Source organism: Bactrocera dorsalis, chromosome 1 (genome assembly GCF_023373825.1).
Source record: "Bactrocera dorsalis isolate Fly_Bdor chromosome 1, ASM2337382v1, whole genome shotgun sequence".
Lineage (NCBI taxonomy): Eukaryota > Metazoa > Arthropoda > Insecta > Diptera > Tephritidae > Bactrocera > Bactrocera dorsalis.
Window position 1 is genome coordinate 9,756,015 of NC_064303.1, and position 24,320 is coordinate 9,780,334.

At 34.4% G+C, this 24,320-nt stretch overlaps 1 protein-coding gene across 4 annotated transcripts in view; it reads right to left on the bottom strand.

Moving 5' to 3' along the window:
* LOC105223495 (inactive dipeptidyl peptidase 10) overlaps nucleotides 1-24,320 on the bottom strand; it is a 94,798-nt gene that overhangs the window by 42,809 nt on the left and 27,669 nt on the right. For 3 of the 4 annotated variants that reach the window (XR_007421203.1, XR_007421204.1, XM_049446228.1), the window contains exon 3: nucleotides 5,420-6,210. The exons of the other annotated variant lie outside the window; for it this stretch is intronic. Coding sequence is in view for 1 of the 3 variants with exons in the window: in XM_049446228.1 (XP_049302185.1) it covers nucleotides 5,420-5,449 (30 nt within the window). In the remaining 2 variants the exon portion in view is untranslated. The remainder of the gene's footprint in view (nucleotides 1-5,419; nucleotides 6,211-24,320) is intronic. 4 annotated transcript variants of the gene reach the window in all.

The window sequence follows — 24,320 nt, forward strand, 5'->3', positions numbered from 1 at the left end:
AAATTTTGTTAGTTGTGTGAACGCATGCGCTTGGTTGGCTGCGCTACGCAGGTGGCTTATCAAGAGTAGAAGACAATAGGCGAAAAATTTTTGAATTTTTGAAAGGATGTGGATTAAATGCATTAAGAAGGCATTTTAAATTAGTTTATGAAACATTAAGGTGAAAAGAGTTGAAAAGAAAGAAACGCGTTAACTGCGGCTGCACCGAAGGCTATTTTTGAAGGCTCCCAAGCAAGAACTTGAGTCTTTTCGATTAGTTATAGCCTATAGAGATTGTGGTACTGTCTTGATCTTGTGGGACTGGTTTGTCGACAGTAATTTATTGTCGCTTGTCGCTTCTGTTCCCCATGTTTGTCCCCTTTTTTCTTCCACCTAATTAGTTCTCAATTGAAGCACGAAATGCCGCAATATTATGGCAAATTAATTCAAGCTGTCGCTAATTGAATTTGTGCGCGCAAATTGCGTGTCACTTCTTGCAAAAGTACTGCACGAAATTTGCTGAAATGATACTCATATGAATGCAGTGTTTCCCTGATGACTTGGCTGGTATTTTCGCTACACTTCGTTATATTTAATAGTCCTCTTTTCCTCATCATTGACTCTGAATATTAGTTAATCTTCAGAAATTTTGATTTTTCTTTCTGCTGAGGCTGAACCTAATATCTTAAAACCAGATAAAGCTGTTGCACATAATTAGTTTTTATGGCTAAATTGCCAATGATATTGTTTTTTGGCTGAAGCTTAAAAAACGTTATCTTTACATTTTTTGTCATTAAATGTTTTGGGATGAGCAGCTTTTATATATCTTTGCTCACGAGTGGTAAAGAAGCCGAGCAATGTTGATTCAAAACTTAAGATAACAGAATTTAGGGGACTTTTTATAAAAAAAATTTCTTCAAACATTTAAGAAACGGTTTGCAATGTATCGTCCTGAAAGGTATTGATTTCTTGATAATTATAACTAGAAAGACAAAATTTCAAAATTTTTTTCAAAAAATATACAAAAGAAGTATTCATACCTGTAGCTTCAAAAAATGTATGTATATACGAGTAAATGGTAGAAAGGGAAAGAAGCACTGGTAGATATGATACTATAATGCTGTGATCAAATTGAAAGGTAAATTTTGTCCATTTCATAATCTTCAAAGTAGTCCCCTTCCTCTGCAATACACTTATGCCAACGAATTTTCCAGTCATCATAGCACTTGGAAAAATCCTCCGTCGTGATGGCCATTAATCCTACTTCGATTCAGCTTCTATATCCTCAATTGAGTTAAAACGGTGTCGGTGTCCTCGGAGTGGTCATGTGAATTTGCTGAAAAGCCAGAAGTTTCACGAAGATAAATCAGGCGAATGCGGTGGTTGCGACACGATATTAGTTGAAAATGTGGCGAAAAGATCACGAATAAACAATGCAGTATGAGATGCTGCATTATTGCACTTCTTCAATAAATTCAGACATTGTGAAATCGAAGAATTCACTTTTAGAGCCTCACAAAACGACGATATCTCAAATATTAATGAATGTTTTGACGTTCAATTTAGCACAGATGTCACTAATAGTACTATCAACTTACAGAAAAAAAATTTACCGATTCGAAAAACCCGCCAAGTATAAATTAAAAACTCACCTTTAAATTTGATCACAGTAGTAAATATGTTGTGTATGTTACAGTTGGTACCAATAATCTCTTTACCTATGAATCAGTAACGCGTACACGACAATGATATTATCGAAGAGAGGGCATCTACGGATTTATTCCAGAAACAAAACCAGCTCTCGTTATTAGACAAATTCATAACGTTTAGAGTCAATCAGTGATGAACTGGCCTCTCTCGAGTTAATGACGATAATATCGTCAGTCAAAAAAAGTAAAAAGAAAAGTGTTTGAAAACATTCGTTTTGGAGCCAGGCAGATGGCATAGTATCTCAACATCTCTTATGGATCGACTCAGTACATTTTGGTTAATGTTCTGCGTAAGAAGCGTGTCATTGCTAGACTCGTACCATAACACTTGATTTTTTGCAAAAACGTAGAGAGTAGAGGACGTAAAAGATAAACTTGGCAACGTAGCTAAGAAACTTACTTTCATTAAACGCAATGTTACTGGCGACGTTTGTAAATATGATGTCGAAACTGTACAACAATCTCGCGAATGGCGCTCAAAGAGTGAGCCAAATATCGAACAAGACTACAATTCGTTGAAGACAAATAGGTTTATAACAAGTGTAGGGAAAATTGCATAAAGTGTTAGCTCGGTAATCTATTTTGAAGGCGATAATGATGATGTGAATTAAAATACTTAAAAAAAAGTGTTTGATAATGTTGTGAGTCTGGTTCTAATTTGATCAGCTAGTTTACCGAGTAAAGTCCATCAAAAGTTTGAAAGTCCTTATATTTTAAACATTGAAGTTTGGGAATGAGCAAAACTGATTTGATTTACTTTTGGCACACAATTTTGATAAGATTCTCTAGATATTTTAAAGCTTTTGTCCACTAAAATAACGAAAATCATTATATATACTTGTATATTATTATTCTCTTTGAAAAATAATATTTGCTATATCTACACTTAAATTTATGTAATAAAATCATAGAACTAAGTTAAATCCACTGATAAAACTTATTTTAAGCCAAAGCAACAACTGCCATTGAAAGAAATTTAGCATTCCCCCGAAGTATTCAATTTGAAAACAAAAGTTATGCAGACCGTCTTCCTTTTCGTACTCTTTCTTTATTTTCTTCTCCAATTCCACTTTTCAGACAGATTTTGTGCTCAGCAAGTTTATATTTTCAACTCGCATTTAGTGGGCGTTGCTGCGTAGCCCGCGAGTCCGCCTACCAAACCACCAAATTTTGTTAGCAAACAAACTTCTATATACTTGAAGTATGTATTATTATATGTATGGACTGCTGAGTTGAATAGCATTTCAGTGTATGCAATTGATTTCTTTTTTTATTGCCGAATGTATTTCGGTTTGTTTTTGTTGCTGCTTCTGCATTGGTAATGCGTCTTTGGAACTTGTGCCGTGCGCCACAAACTTTTCCTTCGCTGATTTCGTTAAAGAGCTGCAAATTCGTCTGGTGAAAGTAGGCTGTCTGATGATTCGTGAAATGCCAAATCAGACAAAGAAGAAGTGGAATGAAAGGAATACAAAAACCGCCGCAACTTATCAGTGAATCGATTTGCAAAACTTTGCCGGTTATTTGTGGGCATAACAGCTGGAAAATTGTGAACTTTTATGTGTGGTTTTGAAAGTATTTTCGCTTTTCTTTGTCACTCTGTTTCGCTTTTTTGTCTTTAGTGAGCATTATAATTAAACATTATCTTTTGAAATGGGTCAGTTTCACTACTACATATTAATATTTAAATAGCTTCAGTATGTTTTCTAAAGCGATTATAAAGTTTAAAATATTTTTATTAAAAATCGAAAGTGAAACAGTCACCACATGTCTCTAATAAGAGTTTTTTGGAATTTTATCATATGAAAAGTTCTGTAATCGTTCCTATTATGGTTTGTAAATCGAAGTCTATTGTTTTGATTTTTAGAGAATGTATGGTGTCTATATGTGGTTTAATGAAACTTGGAAAAATATTGTTATTAAAATAGGTTAATTTCTCAAACAGATACGGATATTAGCTCACCTCGTATGAGAGCTTTTGTGGAGCTTTCAGTAAAGACGTTTCAATGAAAGCTTCTAAAAAGCTTTTTTCATGCTAAGGTTTGCGAAGTCATATCTACCAGTAGTATGGTTAGATTTTAAAGTCACTTCCCACTGGCTTTTAAGCTTCACAGAAATTCAAATGTGAGGAAAGATTTTGTCATATTCAATGCCAGTATTTATTTTGCATATATTTTACTGCCGTGTCGCGGTGGAGAGACTGCCCATTTTGCAACGCTACAATCGACCACAACACGTGCTGAATAGGATAGATACCGACAGTAGAAAAGAGAAGCGAGATGCGTGAAATTATTATAGGGAACACTTTTCCAGCCTACTGAATGGCAGTAAAAGCATAACATCAGTAGATGGTAAGCCCGATTCCCCAATCAATAACGATGGAACGGACGTTCCATTAGCAATTACCATCTGAGGAACAAAAAATGGCTATCCGGCTAAGCTATTCAAAGAAGACGGCGAAGAACTCATAAGGAGCATGATTCAGCCTTTTTGTAGAATATGGTAGGATGAAAGCCTTGAAATGTGCTCTGCGCAATCCACAAAAAAGAAGATTCCACAATCTCCACAACATCGAATATAAAGTTTTATCAGGCGTATTGACTGAAAGATTAAAGCCCACGTCAACAAACTAATTGGACCTTATCAGCGTGGCTTCAGGTCTGAAAGCTAACGCTGAGCAATACCAAAAGCTCCGTCAGGATCGGCAAGGACCTCTCCGAGCCTTTCGATACCAAGTGAGTTTTCAGACAAGGAGACTCTCTATCGTGTGATTTCTTCAATCTGTTGCTGGAGAAAATAATACGAGCTGTAGAGTTAATTGAGAGTGTGAAGCTGCTGGTGTTCGGCACAACGAAATATCTCCTGTCATCAAATAAACAGTCGTTGTATTCGCAACTTGGCTTCTACATCACTGTTGACAGTCATAACTTTGAAACCGTAGATAACTTCGTCTATCTTGAAACCAGCATACAATAATGAAAGAAATCACTACAAAATCGAATTTATTTCTAAAGCTGATGATGAAAAGTGTGTAAATTGCCACAACGTCAGCGAAAGCAGTCGTGGTCGTAACATGGTGAGACGGCGCAAACGTTGGCCAAGCTTGGATAGTCAGGAGGGTTTTGCTTTGTGTTTGGTTGGACTAGCAGGGAATCATCTACTATGAGCTGTTTCTCTAAGGCAAACTCTTTACCAGCAATTGAATTGATGGAAGTAGTCGCTCTGTAGCTACCAGCTTTAACCTTTAGGAGAGGAATTGTGATAATCCAGAAGTTCTGGGAGCTTCGTTTTAATATTTTTAAACAACCAACTTGTAGTACGAGTCTTCCGCCAAGTAATTACTAACTTTTTGCATATAGAGTATAATTTTGCTGGTGAAAAAATGCGCCTCAATGTGAAAATCGTGTAACAGTTTTTCCTCTATAAGGATGAAGGTTATTATGAAAGTGGGATTTTGGAATTTCTTTAAAAATAGCATTATCAAACTAACCGGTGCATACTTAACTTAAATCGGATCACTCTAACTCTGTAGGAGAATAATAAGTTTCAATTTAATGCAGAAATAATGGTCATGGTCCTTCTACTAAGTCTTATACAAAAGTTCACAAATCTGTCTTTTAAAGAAACTCAACTAAAGGTACACAACTTATTAGCAATAAAATCATAAACTTCGATTATTTTCCATCAATATACTTTTTCAGTCAATATTAAATTTTCTATGATTCATAATTTACCTCATCATCGTAATTATCGCCTTCCGCCATGTTTGTCACGTAATCTTGGTTTACTTAAAATCAATTTTCAGAAATTTACGGAAGCACACGCTATGAACTGCAAATTTTTCAACAAAGTGTGTTCAGTTGCGTCTCGAAAGTTGCACGGTTTCGTTTCAGGAACCTACCACGTAGCTTAGAGTCTCTTAAACTGCTTTGTCTTGTGCTTTATATTGATTTCGCTTGCTTACTTGCTGTGCACTGGCCTCGCTAAAGCAGCTTTTAGTTAAAGCTTCCGCTATGGTCATTGTATGGACATAACAGTAGTTGTATGCGGTGCTTGTAGTGCCGTTTTAATTATTTTATAATTATTTCTTCCTTTGTAATTCCTTTTTAAATCCTATGTGTAGGTATATCAGTTGGCTTTATTAAATCCTGTGTGCTTGTTGCTCAATATCCTTGAAGCCAATCAAGTTGAGTTTCAGTTACAACTGCTGTATTAAAACTAATTTTTCTTCACTGCGCTTTATTCCTTCTTTCTCGCTTATTCTTTCTATCCTCTTTATATTTCGTAATTAACCTTTTTAGCGTTTTAATAAATATTTATAGCACTCGGCGCCCTTTTTGTGCTTCTCTTTCGACGTAGTCTCGTTTGGTTGGTCAATATTTTCAGCGCGCTCACTTATGCAGCATTTTTAAATGCTTTGTATATGCGCGGCATACTTTTAGGCATCTGAATCTTTATTACTCTTAATCTGCTGCATACTTTTCAGCGCTGTCATTGTGAGTTCCCAGCATGACTATAGCGCCAACTGCATAAAAAATACAAGAAAGTAGAATAACTCGTTAGCACTACCATCAATTTGCGTTTGTGTGTGTTTGCGTGTATATGTATGTATGCGTGAGTGTCTCAATGTGTGGCCAAGTTCTTCCATGCATTGTTGCTATCCTTTTGTGCTTGCACACAATCCTATATACAAATACAAATACATACATACAGACATTAAAAGTGTTGCATACTATTCTGCGCATCCATTTTTTGCATAAACACATACACATATAAAGCTTGCATGTGCTTGTGTGTGCGTGTTCTGTGTGTGTAGTGAGCGTGCTGTGGTAATTAGTGCGTGCGTGTAAATTTTCTCTTGTAACGATTTACATAAATTGTTGCCGAATTCATTTGTTGTTAGCTGCCATGTTATTGTTGCTGTTATATTTGTACAAACACATATATGATTCATACATAAATATGCATGTTTTGTTAGTTGGTTGGTTTTTGTGTTTATGGCTTACATGCGACAATAATATTTAAATGTATGTTTGGTTTTGTTCTGGTGAAATAAGAGAGTGTATAATGCTCATGGGGTCAGTAGGAAATACATTCAGAAAAATTTTAGTACAAGAGGGGTAGACAACTACACATAGAATTTTAAATTTTAACGTACTATCAACATGAAGAAGAAATATTACATAAAATAAAAAAGTAAGGAAGGTTTAATTGATATTAGTTCTTCATAATCATAATCTTCTGAAACCCAACAGATCTCAAATAACTTCATCATTTTTGAACCACATATTTCCTACTGGCTTTCCGCCACATCACTTTACGTAACCGTTACGCTTTAGCAAGTCTTTATTTATGTTTTATTGCCATGGCAAGAGCGGATTTCTAAACCTGCACAATGTGCGCTCTTCTCACTTTTCTTCCTCAAACAAGGCAGTAATCTTTTCTGCCGGGCAATTTATTCGGTGTGTGTGTTGGACAAGTGTTTGGTTTGCTTTTGTGATTCTTTAGTTTCATACAGTGTTTTGTTCTTCTATTTTTTCGCTTAATTACTGCGCTAATTATATGCGACTTAAGTGTGAGTACATGTTCACTTTCATATATTACAATGTGTATGTATATAGCTGCTTACTCGTTTAAGTATGGAGGTATGTTATTTGCCAGGTATTTTTGATTATGTAGCAGCATGTTGAACAAGGCAATGTGCTGTGTTAAGATATGTATTTTCAAGATTAATATGCGGTATAAGTTAGAATGTTTCTTAAATGTAGTGTGAACAAAACTATAATACTCTCCTTAGCAACTTTGTTGCGAGAGTATAAAAATTATATCATCTAAATTTCTAAGCTTCAAGTTCTACCTTGATTTCATTGGGGAAATTTTGTCTGATTTGAGATGATGTGTGTATGACACAAAGGTTGTCAAAGTTCAGACTTGACACCAGAGCACGCAAAAATTACTCTGATTCTTTTATTCAGTACACAAAACAGGGATTGTAATTTTTTACAAAATGAAGTTGACATTCATTTTACATAAATTTTCGCCGGACATAAGTTTTAAATTCTGCATCACCGGGATCCCGAAAGATCGGTATTATATTTTTTTACTAAATATATTTGATATTGAATTATTCATAAATTTTCGCCAGACTTTACTTTTTAATCCCGAATTCTCGGGATCCCGAAAAATCGGGATTGCATTCTTTACCAAATGAAGTTGGTATTTAAATCTATATAAATTTACGTTAGACTTTGCTTTTGAATACCAACACTAGGATCCCGAAATATCGGGATTGCAATTTTTCTGCATAAAGTTGAAATTTCGTTCTATATTCGTTCTATATTCGTCAAACTTTGCTTTTGAGGCCCGCATTTCTGGGATCCAGAGAAATCGTGACCGCTGCCACGCCCACAAAACGCCAGGAAATCACCATAATTAAGCACTAAATTAAGATGTAGAACTGTAATTTGGGACAGAGAATCGCAGTCGCATGAAAATTGTGGGATAAAAAATTTTTAAACTTTGAAAAAGTGGGCGTGCCATAGTACATATCTCTCAAACCGTTCAAGTCAAAATAGCCTAATTCTCCCAGGATAAGTCATATAAGAACTCCTACTAGCCCTGTGAAAATGAAATGAATAACTACAAAGCGCGTGATAAGTCCAGAGACATTCAATTTTACCACTTTTACCACTGAAATGGTTTTAGAGGGTTCTATATGTTCAAACTTGAACCAAAACTTGCACGGATAGTACCTTTGAAATATGCCACTGTTTAAGCCCTTAGGTATGCGACCCAAGTACATATACTTTCCTTTTTACAGCAAGTATGCGGCAATATGTATCCTGAGGTATTCACGGTAACCCTTTCTTGGGAATAGTATGTCTGTGTGTTGAAATTTGGTTGAGTCGGATTAATATTTCCCTTTGCTCAAATAAACCTTTTACAATGATTTTAAAATTTCCGGATGACCTTATACCGCATACATCGGCCAATATGTGAGCTATCTTAATGTAAATGAGAGAGAGAGGCTGGTTTATGCATAACAGTGTATCTTTGTTCTTAAAATGGGCGAAAACTTGACTTGAACTAGCCCCTATATAACTAACATCGGGCTTTTCCTTTTTGCATGTAGTATTAGAAAAACACAGACAAAATCGGGGCAAAATGATTTCTATATAAGATCTTCAAACTTTCATCAACAATTGTGTCCAATACGGCGGTCAGTGTGTGTGTTAAATAAATTTAAATTACTTGGATTCCTATCGTTTTGCACCTTAAGGAATTTCCTTAGCTTTGATCCTGGCAAGTTGCAAGAGTATGAAATGTTCGGTTGCATCCGAACTTGGCCCTTTCTTACTTGTTTTCTGTTGTTGTTGATAACGAAAGAGAAATTTAAAAATTTTTTTGGTGCAGGTTTCTTTTAGAGATTAGCCTTTCCTGTCTATCACAAACAAAAATTTCTTTAATTTATCTAGTATCCATTCAGCGCACCATGATCTGACTTTAACTGTTGTTCATTCTGATGAGGTCCGGCCAACTTATTTAATATCCGTTAACATAAAACATGAAATGAAAAGCAAAATTGTTCTGAGTGGATACTTAGTTTCACGAGGCGTCTTTTCGTTCATCATCAGCGTCTACTGAATTGAATTAGTTATGTATGTCATTAAGATCTGCGTATATGAAGCAATTGACTTAAAATATAAGGACTTCCTTGGATCAGGTTTTGATCCACGAAACCCTAGTCAGGAGTAATTTTTAAATAATTTTACAAATACAGTTAAATAAGCGTCAAGCTAATTGATACATATTTTGGTAAAATTCACAACTTTGCCGTATTGCGGGCCTAAAAGTAGGCAACTTTGATATTTCTGTAGTCAAAATTTGCCAACAACAATGGTTTTGGTTGAAACTGAGATATAGACCATGCTCTTTAATGAATATTTAACATCAAAAATATTAATGAAATTAATATAAAACTCAGCTGTCAGAGTTGTCATGTATAAAATAAAAATTGTTGCCTACATTTAGGTTTTAAGATTGGCGCTAAAGAGTTTCAACACAAAATAAATATATAAAAACTCTGATACACACTCACACACATCTATAAAGATAATTTGTCAACTTTTATAATAGAAATATTGCAGGATAGTGAGAAGTTCGGTCCTTCACCTACTTATTCCTCTTTTGATAGTATAGCAAGAGCACTCATAGGCGCAGTATGAAAATATATACCCATATATGCGTACAAAATGAAAAATAACTAATTGCGCCGCAACTGCTCTACTTAAAAATTTGCTATTGTTATAGAGGAATAAAAAAACTTTCATAGATGCCACAAAATTGCACTTTTATTTTCGCTACTGTTGATTTAGGCTCAAAAACTGTGTAGAGATACCATAAAAGTATAGCTGGTCAGCGCTTGAATACTATGCACAAACTAAAACTTGAACTTTGGGAATAAAAATATTCACAGAAAATGGAAAAAGAAGAGTAGTTAGTTGGTTAAGCGCCTAAAAGTAGGCTATGCATTTTTTTACCGCAGACGTTGGTATTTTGGCGGTTGCTGATTGCCTAAGTTGCGCAGCAGTGATTTATGTACATCTCTGGTGTGCTGGTTTACATACCGGTGCATATATGTATATGTATGTATGTATGTTTGAAGGTGTGGAATTACGGAAGTATGAAAATATGTTTGTGTCATCTCGTGAAATTTCACGTCTGCTAGTTTGAAAGCGCAATTTATCATTCTGTATGCACATTTCAACGGGTAATTTTCCACTTGAGCAACTTCGAATGGAAGCGTAAATTCTGCAAGCGAAAACTGCAATTGATAAAAATGGCAAAAATGTACAGAGCAGCACCCGGCAACAGCAAACTGAAATCAATCATGGAAAAGCGCGGGGTATTTATGCACACCAAGGCGCTTTATCGCCCAACTGTGGTGAGCGTGTGCCAATTAGATTTAGTAATTGCCTGAATAATTGCTTACAAATTTATCACGCTAACACGCAGCTGACCAGCTGTTACCGTTATAGTGCAATTATTATTAGTATATATTACCTCAGCGTTGCGCTTAATCCTCTTTGACTATAATTAAATTTACACTTCCTGCAAATAAACTTCACAACGCCCCCGGCAATGTTGTAAAATCAATAAGCGCACCAACTCGCTGAGGTAACGATAACGTGGCGAATGCCACTTTCACACACACACTGTTATAAATGTATGTATATGGCAGGATATCCTTGCGCTCAACTGCGTTTGCTGCTGTCGTGCATAGTCCGCCCCTTCGGTGACACGAACATGGACGCTTAAGCCCCTACGGCTATTCGCAGTGACCCGCACATCGCGCTGCATCGTGTACATTGAAGCGCGAAAAGGCCATTTTTATCCGCTTGGTTGGGCCGGAAGGCAGCGCAGTGTGACGTGGAAGCGTAAAAAAAATTCGTTACTTAAAAATTCCCTCGCAAAAATGTGCCCTTCCGCCATTTCACGTTCAAGTGAAAAATATATTTTTATTTATTTATGGTTTAATTGTTTTAAGTGGTTGTTTTACAATATTTTTTTTTATAATTTTAATATATCTTTTATTTCTTCTTAATTTTTATAATTTTTTTTCATGAAATTTCCCCACCCTTATTTATTATTACTGCCGCTCATGCGCGTATGTATGTGCTGTTTCTTCTGCTATAATTTATGTTTATAGCATACTTTTGGGGCGCTGGCATATTGTGTCTCATATTTGGTTGTATTTTTTTTTTTTAATCTTTTTGCATTTGTTTTTCGTCTCCTCTTGATTTATTTCGATTTTTTCTCATGGTCACTACCTTAAGGGGTCACAAGGGGTGCCTCGGGTAAAAAGCTGCATTTTTCAAAAAAATTTTTCTTATATAAAAAATTAAATATTATAATAATTTTTTTTTTTGTTAAAAAATACACTATTAACAAAGAAATTCTGAAATTTTTGGAACACAAATTTTAACTCGGCCATTGCGACGGCATTTCCGGTGAAAAAAGATGCGCCCGCGTTGGCAGGATAACTCCTTACAGGATCTTAAAAAAAATATTTTGAAAAAAAAACGTATTTTAGTTACAACCTTAAAAAGAACTTGGACGAAGGAAAAAAACTGAAAATTGGATTTTTGGTAAATATTTTTACCAAAAAATTAAAATTTTAGTGAAAATTTCCCGACATGTTTTTTCCAAGTAGTAATCGAGAAGACTTGCCAACCGACCTCAAAAACACAGTTTCGAGCAAATCACGTTCAAAAACGGACTAAAAGCATAATTTTTGGCTTCAAATGTTTCTAAGAGAATAATCTTAGCTTCTCAGGTCTTCTCAGTCTTAATATTAAAATTTAATTTGATCCGTTGATTAAGCCTTCAAAATGGTTACATGTGGAATTAGCTATAATATGATACCCGTAGTCGATCTCTTTTGAACATAAAAATCCCTTTGTGTGTTGACTCTGAGGCTTAATTATAACTAGCCTTATAACAGTCAAGTATTGGCTTATCACCTCCAAGTTAATGACTTTTGAAAAAACGAAAAATATTTACTTCGACTGCACCGAAAATATAAGTATTCAGAAATAAAAAAGTTTCCATGCAAAGACTTAATTTTAATCGCTCAGTTTTTAGGGTAGCTATACGCTATAGGGGTCCAATATCGATGGCTGTGATGAATCAGCAAGCCTTTTCGGAAAAAAATATGTGTGCAAAATTTCAGATCGATATCTCAAAAACTGAGGGATCAGTTCGCGTATATATAAATCGACAAAGGGACATGGTTCAAGTGCACCAAAATGTGGCAGGAGCAGTGGACTTCCGCCTCCAAAAGGCGCTGGGCCCACAGACTTATACCGGACATCGCTTCGTGGATAGACAGACGACATGGAGACATGGATTTTCATCTGACCCAAATACTTATTGGACATGGGTGCTTTACAAGCTACTTTTACACATTCCACGATGACATTAGTACGAACTATTCGACGTGTAAAGAGCACATAGAAAAATCTGAACATGTATTATTTTAACGCCATTGTTTTTCAAATTTAATATAAAAAAAAACTATCGAAAATATTTCATAAATCTGTCGACTATAGTCTGGTCTAAATGCGCCGTAGTGGATAAACTCTGAGTTACGTTCGTGAAGTTTGTTAGAATAGCATATATACATATATAAGCTTCTTTCAACGGCTTTTGAATTTTTTCAATAATCGTTTTTTGTCTGAAATACACTTGAAGGTTTGGCTTTATGTACAGAGGGATGAATGTTGTTAGAGACAAAACTTCTTCCCCAGTAGTCGTCACGAAGTCAATTAAAAAGACTATGGAAGTTACGACATTTACAAACTTTACCCTTAAACTTAAAAACTCATTAGAAAACTGGCATTTTAAACTTGTGTTCTGAAAGAGTGGATGAAACATTTCATAGCAGCAACAGAAAATCTCGTTAAAGGAAAACTTGAGCTTCGAAATAACATTGACAAATCTAAATGATATCGAAAATATTTCAGTTTAAACGATATATATATATATATATATATTGGAGTAATTGACAACTGGTCTTAAGTATGTTTAAGTTTGCTTGTACCAAGCTTTTACTGAGCGTTTACTCTGCTCCAAAGGATAGAATAGTATAGCATTATATTGTATATGTAATCTAACGATTTTGGTACCATTACAGCAGCTGATAAGAGGTTAGGCGCCACACAAAAGTAAGCAAGAAAGATTTCCAATCAATAATGATGAAACATAAGAAAGTCTAAAGCCGACAGTTAGCAGTCTTTCGTCCTCAATAAAGTACATTGAAACTAGTTTTTTAGTTAAAAAGCTTCGCTAGATGTCAATAAAAGAAAGTTATCGCAAAAACCACATATAATGCTCAATTTTGAAATATCCCGTGATAAAAGGACTATCTTGAAGAAGGTCTACGTTTACATCAACTCTCAACTTTAAAAGTATTATATTTTTAATGGTCAGTAGAATATTAGAAAACGAATTTTGGATAAAAAAGCTCCGCTAGATGTCGCTAAACAAGATATTTACAAAAATAACATATTTTTCCAGTTTTTGCTCAAATTTGATGTTAACTACATATTATCTTAAACTAATTTCCAATCATTCCAACAGTCAACTTCTCATACCTTCGCTGTGTTCTCTCCCATCATTTATTTATAACCATAGGTGACTCTTAAATTCCATTACCGACACTTTCGTGAAACTGTGTTTAATAAAAATCACTTTGTGGCGACGTTGATTAGCACGGATGTTACAAGCAAATATATGCATAGCTAGAAAAACAACCAAACAACAATGAACACTTCAATACCTAGCCGATTGTTGCATTCAATGCGCGAATGCAAATTCGCAAGAAAAATGAATGCAATGAGCTTCATACAGTCATAAAAAATACCGTTACGACGATTTCTTGTTGTTTTTGTCACATGTACAATTGTCCTCAAGCTCGCATATATTCAATTTTTACCACAAACAAATAACAGACAAATGAAAGCTGCGAATATGCTATGCAACGAGTCTGGTAGCTGCCTGAGGAAACCACGACGACGAGCCTTGCAATCAATCCGTAATGTGGCCAACATTTGGCGGTTGTTTGGTGGCCAATTGAAGATGGGGTAGGTTGAATACTACTGCACTGGTAATACTTGGATGTTTAAAGTGTGTGGATATGGTGAAAGTTACTTAGGTGATTATATAGGGTGCACTTTAAGGATATAAGGGGGGTTTTAGAGAAAAATCTGAAACTTTTGAGATATCGTTCTGAAATTTTGCACAAGTTCTTTTCTCACCAAGAATCTGTCTATTTGTCGGGACTGCTAATATCGGACTACTATTATATACATTTTTCACAAAAGCTGTTTGAACAAAATCAAGAAATCAAGCCCTCGTTAAAATAACTTTCTTATTTGACAAGATATCTTAACAAAATTAAAGTGTTGCCTTGGATAATATTTCATGTCATCCAAGGCAACACTTTAATCACCGAATAAATTGCTCAAATTGGACTACTATAGCACATAGTTGCCATACAAACTGAACGATAACAATCGTGGTCCGGCAAGGAAACTATTTTAATTGTAAAGAGTATATTTAATAACTTTGGTGCTTCTTGTTTTAATTTGCACTCATCCTTCAAGTAAATTTCTTAAGTTTTTCTTATAAATATATATAATATTAGTAAATGTTGTACCCTGTATGAGAAAAATTCTTTTACATTAAGCTGAAATTACGTATTTCTCCACATAAGATTTATTAAAGTGCCAACAACAATGGCCGCTAATGGAATGCATTAAGCGTTCATTTTTTGCAGAATTGGTTGCCGCTACAAACAGTATTTACTTACACGCAAAATGCGAATTAAATCTGTGTAAAGACATAATGTCTTACTTTAAGTATTTGTAAGAAATATGGAGTTACTTATAATTTATAAAGCCTGTTATAACTCTTCTTACGTATGTATGCACTCAGGATTCACTTAAGCAAGTTCTGCTGTTCTGAAACTTGAATAAAATATTAGAACAAGCTGCTTTTATACGCATTTGCAGATATACAAATAAAGTCTCCGAATAATATAGCTATTAGTATTCTTACTTACTTGTTTGATTACATACGTATATAAGCTGATTGTAATTATCATCTTTACGAGTACATCAAAGCTACTCTTTTAGAGATTTTCATATTTGTATAATATGTATGTATATAATTTCTCATATACTTAGTGGCTTACGTACTTACTTCTATACTTTTGTGCTTACTTCTATGAAAACTTAAGTGCTTGTGCAGTTACTTGGTTACAAATGGTAAATAATATATTTTGAGTTAGAACATTGCGAGCATTGGAATATATTCCATCTGAACCTACTAAGGCTAAGCATTGATAGAGAAAATGTTCTAGCTTCTCATCATCCACTACACATATTCCGAACTCTACCGATTCTAGATATAGAAACCCATGATGACCCCTATAATGTTACCCAAAAGTAGAATCTTTCGATCTGTCAACCATCAACACTACCCTAAAGTACTTTTTTGATATATCCTATATTGCCAGTGCTTCAAGACCAGAGATGTTCTTTAAGAGTCCACTGTTTCAAGCAACACTTGAAGTAGCTAGGTGATCTACACAGATTAAGGAAACTACATTCCCAGCTATCTACAAGTCTACTTTTTCTTTTCCTTCCATTCTTGTATGACTGGGTATCCAAATTATGTTTATCGAATTTCCCACTGAAAGAGAGCTATTTTTTTTCAATAGCCATTTTTGACAGATCATTCGTGAGCAGTGTCAAGCAGTCATATTATTTTTGTTCGGTATTTATATTAATATAATCTTACGTAGATGGACTTCGTGTGCGTGCTGCTGTTTATCTTTATTGCCGCTTGGCTGTCCACTAGGAAGTTAATGGACATGCTGGTTAGAACGGAATTCCATTTGGCGCGTTCTGTTATTCCAAAGACTTCGGCCTAAATGACTGAATTGTAGTTATTTGGTTTCAAGTTGCATTTGGTGTATATATGTATTTTTGTAGAGAAGAAATCTGCTCATGTGTTCATGCTTTGATCCATAGGTGAATACATATATTTTGCCGAAGGTATAATATCGAGTATGACTTCCAGTACCCTTAGAGGCTATCCACTTCGCTTCATATTTCCTTCTACGAACCATTTGAATATGCTAAAACAAATCTTTTTGCGATGATGATTCTACGAAATTTTAGCTTTTCTTCTGTAAAAAAGATTTCAGTATTCCCGTTGGCACAAATGTCAAGGATCCCTGCTATGAGCCAGACCATATGAACAAATTTCTTACCTGAACGACAAACAAAGTTTTCCTTTTCGAGGTTTCAAGTTAATTGATCATGGTCAGCTAATGACCACATTGCGGTGTGCTGGAAGCTAGCGAATATAAGCACAATTCTAAATAGAGAAAAGGTCTAGTCTTTAAATTACACTCAAGAGCAGCTTTAAGAGAATGGTTCTTTCTGAGAACTTTTTCTGATATCGGACCCACAAAAAAAAGTCCCACAGATATCAAATTAAAACAAACAAGCACAGTTTTAGGAGCGCTACTTCAATAAAATCCTCAGCTTAAATAAAGTTACTTAAAAACGCTTTGCTTTTACTTTCATTTAGAACGAATGCATATGCCAAGAGCAACTTTAGACACTTTAGACTATGTGAGAGTGAACTTCTAAGCACGTTCGCTGCAAGTTATATTTTATGTTGGAGCGCAAAAAGGTATACTACAAATAAGTATGTGAAGGCATTAAGTGAACTAGTATAAACGAAAAAAGCATAAGAAGAGATTAAAAGCAGAGAACTGCCAATAATAGTTACTTTTTAAATAAGTCGAAAAAGAGCACAATGCGAATATTAGTGCACTTTTAAGATTTGAAAAGTTTGTTGCATACTTTCAGGGTTATGAGTGTAGTGCTTTGATTATTAGTGCAGTTTTAAACATTGGAAAATTCGATGCATACTTTTGAGGTTATGTGAAATTTTTTTTTTTCCATTGTTATCGATTAAAATTTTAACAAATTTATTTACGCTTTCGTTAAAAATTTCATACCTGCGTGCTATTTAATAACGTCTTAGAAATTAGTCAAGCTTTAGTGCTTTTGAAAGCTTATTTAAATATTGTTAAATAGTTTGGTTAAAAGTACGACAGTGCAATATTGAAGCACAATACACATTTTTTGCGTTTTCGCTTTCAGAATTTATTTTTTCATCATCATATTTGCCAGCGAATATTCGAAATGAGTGTTTGCTTCCATTTTGACCTCATGACTTTTCACTTTTCTGTAACACCATTAATTTTTGTTTGCCATTTTCACCTTAGCGCGACTACAATCTTTCAGTTCACTGCGCATTAAACCAATTTGTTTCCGAAATTACTTTTGTCGGAAAAGTTTGTGTTTGTCATAACTTTCTGACATCTGTCAACTGTCAAGTCATCTTGGTCGGAAATAATCAGCTTAGTTGTGGCATTCTAACCTCATACCCGCCAAATTTGATTTTCATTATGGTTATTTGCATCACTCATCTGGCACTTTAATATTTCTGTAAAACAACATTAACATTTTTTTCGTTCCCTATCCATTATTGGAAAATCGATGAAGCTTTCTCAAAAACTTTTTTAATTGATAGTATCAATGAAATTATTAAGAACAGAAGTTTGAGCGAGGTTAGATAATGAGCAAGTAAGTAGAATTAAAAATTACGAAAATATAATTTTTTTTGCTGAAGTTAATAATCTATAGTAACTTTAGTAGCAAGTTAGTCACGTAGAATATTTTTTCCGAATAATTTTCAGATAATTGCAAATAAATTTTGCAAAAGCAATTTAATTGAACTTTTCCGTTTTGAATTTCTAATTAGTTACATAAGTAATATTCATATATCTTCAGCTAAAATGCAAAACAACGTATCATCAAAAAATTCGAAATTGAGTTTTTATTGCTTAGGATTCAATACATCATGTTAGACATACTATGTAGTATAAAATTTTCAGCTTCTGCTGTCAGATATAACCCAAATATAACCATTTTATAACCAACACATAACCATTTTATGACCAAAAAAACATTGGATAACCAATAATTAACCATTTTATAACTAATCTATAACCATTTTATAAGCAATCTATAACCATTTTATAACCAATATATAACCATTTTATAACCAATAATTAACCATTTTATAACTAATATATAACCAATTTATAACCAATAAATAACCATTTTGTAACCAATAAATAACCATTAATATAACCAATAAAAACCATTTTATAACCAATATATAACCATTATTATACCCAATAATTAACCATTTAATAACCAATACATAACCATTTTATAACCAAAACTCAAATTTTCTTTCAATATGAGTGGTTTCTAATTTACCGCTTTCCTTCGTCTATAAACTTATGAAAAGTGATGTTACGATATTTTGCAATTTAGGTGACGACATGTGGTATAAATAGGTATACTTAATACATATGTATATGTATGTGCATGCCCGAGCGATTATCTTCGACTTATGGCAAATAGTTCGCCTGTGGCAAATACGGTGTTGCATGCGTCAGCAATATAATCGTTGCAAGCACATCTGGCTTAACAAGTGGCGTGCGAAGGCATGTAATGACATTAAGCTAAATGAAAGCATTAGGGTTGGCCGGTTTTTCTGCATGTAGAAAGAGTTAGGTTAGATTTTGAGACTCCTTCCGAGCCGAGTGAGCATATTTTGACGGTTTTTGTTCATTTATTAATGAAAGCTATGCATGTGGACTCATATAAATATATTAAGGTAAGGCTAGAGGAGCGAAGAAATGACAGCCAAAGTTCTTTAGTAACGGGTGATTTTTTTGAGGTTAGGATTTTCATGCATTAGTATTTGACAGATCACGTGGGATTTCAGACATGGTGTCAAAGAGAAAGATGCTCAGTATGCTTTGACATTTCATCATGAATAGACTTACTAACGAGCAACGCTTGCAAATCATTGAATTTTATTACCAAAATCAGTGTTCGGTTTTTTTTTTTTTTTCGGACAAATTTTGTTCAGCGATGAGGCTCATTTCTGGTTGAATGGCTACGTAAATAAGCAAAATTGCCGCATTTGGGGTGAAGAGCAACCAGAAGCCGTTCAAGAACTGCCCATGCATCCCGAAAAATGCACTGTTTGGTGTGGTTTGTACGCTGGTGGAATCATTGGACCGTATTTTTTCAAAGATGCTGTTGGACGCAACGTTACGGTGAATGGCGATCGCTATCGTTCGATGCTAACAAACTTTTTGTTGCCAAAAATGGAAGAACTGAACTTGGTTGACATGTGGTTTCAACAAGATGGCGCTACATGCCACACAGCTCGCGATTCTATGGCCATTTTGAGGGAAAACTTCGGACAACAATTCATCTCAAGAAATGGACCCGTAAGTTGGCCACCAAGATCATGCGATTTAACGCCTTTAGACTATTTTTTGTGGGGCTACGTCAAGTCTAAAGTCTACAGAAATAAGCCAGCAACTATTCCAGCTTTGGAAGACAACATTTCTGAAGAAATTCGGGCTATTCCGGCCGAAATGCTCGAAAAAGTTGCCCAAAATTGGACTTTCCGAATGGACCACCTAAGACGCAGCCGCGGTCAATATTTAAATGAAATTATCTTCAAAAAGTAAATGTCATGAACCAATCTAACGTTTCAAATAAAGAACCGATGAGATTTTGCAAATTTTATGCGTTTTTTTTTTTAAAAAAGTTATCAAGCTCTTAAAAAATCACCCTTTATTAGTAAAAATTAATTGGATAATAAATGAATAAAGAAGAAGAAGAATAAATTAGTAAAAGTCAAGTATTTGTCTAGCAGCTGTATGCTATAGTAGTACAATCTGAACAATTTTTAGGAGACTGTAGTGATGTCTTCAGTAATAGTCTGTGCTAAATTTCATGAAGATCCCTTATCAAATGAAAACCTTTCCATACAGAACCATGAGTTATATAGGTTCGCTTGTAAGACAGTTATGTTGTTGTTGTGACCTACGATGAGTTATCGTCGACAATTACCACAACAGCCACTTCTTCGCATGGGAATTGACCTGGATTTTATCCAGCTAAGGGCTGTTATTTCGGAGATCTAACCCCGTTTAGATTGGTAAGTCTTAAGTCTTATGGCAGCTATATACTATAATGGTCCTATATCGGCGATTCAAATCAGTGAGCCGATTATTGGAAAGAAAAGGTGGGGTGCGAAATTTCAAATCGATGGCTCAAAAACTTCTTATGTTTGTAGAACAGAAAACAAACCCTCTAACGAGCTCCTGAACACGATTTCTTTTTTTTAACTCTATCTACCGCCATTTGAACATTTTGAAACTAAATGAAACATTTAATATTTGTACTTTATCATACTATTAATAAAAGGAGATGTGTGGAAGCTCCGAAAAAAGTCAACTGGTCCGGTGCGTACTAGTTCGGAACTAGTTCAGAAAATGTACGCAGAGGAAATATGAATAAAAATAGTTGTGTGGAAGTTACGAAAAAAGGCCACTGGTCTCATGCGTACTAGTTCGGAACTAGTTCGAAAAAATATATGCATAGAGGAATACATGATTAGTGGCAGAATTTCCACTAAAAGAAATATCTTTCATTTAGAAAATAAGCATTTTTATAAGGCTGCCACAGTTCTATACTATAAATACATATCAACTCAATTCCATTTTCAATCTATAATGACGATATACATATACACATATGTACATATAATATAAGGCTTATAAAGTAAATCAATAGCTGAATGCATTTAAAATGCATTTTCCTCACTCACACACAATCACAAACAAACAGACAAATTTACAATGACTAGCGCATGCAGAGGCCATCAAGCAGACAATGCCTGGCTGTAGCTGTCCGCAATTTGCCATTACTTGAATGATTTACGCGTTGCTTTTATTGCTATTTTTGTTTTATGGCCACAATTTGGAATGTTTAAATTTACAATATTCTACTTGAAATTGCATTTTGTAGCATCAAGTTTTGGCTTTTAGGAAAACGTTCAAATGTAGATGTTACAATAATAAAATGAATAGAAGTCAACGAATATTAATTACTTATACGCCCTGTTGCACATTAGCTTTATGTGGTTATTGCGCGTCTACTGAAACATTTTGCACGAAAATAATATTGTTTAGACCAAAAATTGTGAGATTTCATATAAACAAAGGTTGTTCGAGAGGTTAGTTGCTATAACACGATCGAATGAGACCTTAAATGCTATAAGAAAGTAATATATTTACACCCTGAACTTGTCACATATGCTAAGTTTATATCGAGCGCAAATTTAGTAGCAGAAATTTTTGCGCACATCTTTCTCAATCTGCAGAGTAAACAGGCTGTACATTTGTTGGCACCACCGATATCGGGCCACTATAGCTTATAACTGGCATTTTGGGTATGGTATTATAGCTTCGCTGCATCTGCAGCTTACGTCTTATCTTGTTATTCTCAAATTTGCTTGTACTGCGAATCTTTTCGCCTTTGATGTGCTCGAAATGCATTTGTGTTGTATTTGATTTAGTGCCAAGAATATTTGGAAAATTCATTAATATTCACTAGACTTTGGAAATATTATTACTTTTATTTGGTACACATACACTCACATAAAAAAGAATTAGAACAACGTTGTTTTACTTTGAAGCGTAAACATAATCAATAGTCTATTTTTCCTTTATCACATTTTGGTCTATAATCCAGTCTGTTTATTTATTATTGTTTTTGCTTTAGACTTTTCGATCTGTTTATTTATACTGGTTGTAAATTGTGGCTGAAATTTCGGCCGCTGCTGTGTTTTTACATGTCAAATTTGAGTAAATTCCCTTGTAGATAAAATACATATCTTCTGGGCTTATAGCCAATAGACAGCATAGACATGTACATACATACAAAAATATACACAGCAAATATTTTGTATGCAATATCTGTGTATACACATATGTATAAGATATATATTTATGTTAAGATTTTGGCACAATCGTGCTTACATTCATGGATACCCACTTATAAGATCAGTTGCCTTTAAACTACGGCATTTTCGCTTAATTTTCCTGCTCCAACCTATTTGCGGGTTCGCCAATATTATCCAAATAATAAAAGCCCGATATTTGTTGTTCATTTAAATGGAAAATCTGACGTTTATGGTTCAATAAAATTCATATATTTTATATTTTTGTATACTATGAGAAGCCTAAATATAAATAAATATTTAAGGTAAACAAAATGGAAAATGTTGTAAAAATTACAAGTGAAATTAGTAAACACATTTTCATTTTAGTTATCAAAATATTTCCAAAAAATTTTTAAAAAATCATATTGAAATATTTTTATCAAAAATTTGGATTTTTTTTTTATTTAATTATTATTATTATTATTGGTATTATAAATATTATTAGTTTCAGAAACACACACTAATTTCGAAAAAAACATTTTAAAGTTCAGCAAAGTTCCAACTAAGCTTAGAAATAAAAATATACCTTACCTTTCCGGTTTTTAGAGCCCTTTTTCATTTAAAACATTTTTGCTCACTGAACTTTGGACAAAAAAAGTAAGAATTATTTCGCGCGAAAACCCATTTGTCGAAATATTTTTTTCTGGGTTGATATGACTGTCAGTGAATACCGGAAGAATCAGTTAAAATCATTTTTGAAAGATGATTTGGGGCAAAAAAAAGTGAAAGCTCGATTGGTTCCAATTTTTTTTCGAAAACAGCGCCGCGTTAACGCTGAGGAACAATGCCTTTTGACTACCGGGATGTTATGAAACGTATTATTACTGGCGATGAGTCCTGGATCTATACTTCCGACGCGGAGGCAAACGATCGATCGGTCGAATATCGTGACAAAGCTGAGCCGAAGCCAAAAATCCACGTGAAAGCAGATCAAAATCAAGGCTATGTTGCCAATTTTCCTCAACTATCAAGGTGTGGACCGGTCAAACTCTCAATAAGGAATACTATTTGAGTGTTATGCGTCGTTTACGCTATTCATAAAAAGAGGCCGGAATTATGATCCTACAACTTTGGTTTTCGTACCACGATAATGCACCTTCGCATACCTCATTGATTCTTTGTAAGTTTTTTGTCAAATTTTCAAAGAACATAGTGACACAACCATACTGTTCGCCTTCGTGTGACTTCAGGCAATTCAGAAAACTCAAACGACCGCTCAGCAAAAAACGCTTTGAGCCAATTGAGCACATTAGATGTGAATCGCTATTCTAGAAATCGATTTAACAACTGTTTCGAGGGTTCGAAGAAAAATTGTCACAAGTACATTGGGGCCAATATTTATTATTTTGAGGAAGATGACATAGATTTTGGAGAATAAATTAAGAGTTTTATTACAACTTTGCTTCCGCCGTTTTCCAATAGATGTCTCTAGGGTCAAGCACTGGTCGATTAAATCGTTTTATATCGATCTTGGACATTTGTGTCAATATTAACCCAACAAAATATTTGTAGAGATCTGTTTGCATCCCAAACTTATTCTCAACTGGAAATGTCCCTTTTAGCCGAATTCTCGACATTTCCGGAAAATTTTGCTTTTCTTTTTTAATTCCAAGAAAAGTGCGGCTGAGGACATAGACAATATAGAATTTTTGTAAAGAAACTTGTGTTAGTTTACAAAAAATGGATCATAAAGCATTTCGTGCGTTAATTAAGCAATGTTTTTTGAGGGAATAAGGGAAAACACTTTTGGACCATTTTTATACAACAAAGCCCTAAATTTACCAAAAAAAAAACACGGCGGAAGCAAAATTGTAGACCTAATAGATTTATGAACAAAGTCATATGTAATTGGACCGTTCTCACACTGAATCAAATACAAGAGAGCCTTGAAAAACTCGCAAAGGCGGTATAAAACCTTATATTCCGTCTCTATATGATTATGTCGAAATACAGTTTTCATACCAGTTGGTTGTTCGCTTCGCTTTCTTTTAGACCAGGCGAGTGTTAGATGAGCTTTTCCGCCCATTTCCAGCCGATTAGGTACTTTTAGCCGGAGCAACTGTAGAGACCAACTGCTATGTTGGTTAGATAGATAGATAAATTAATGAG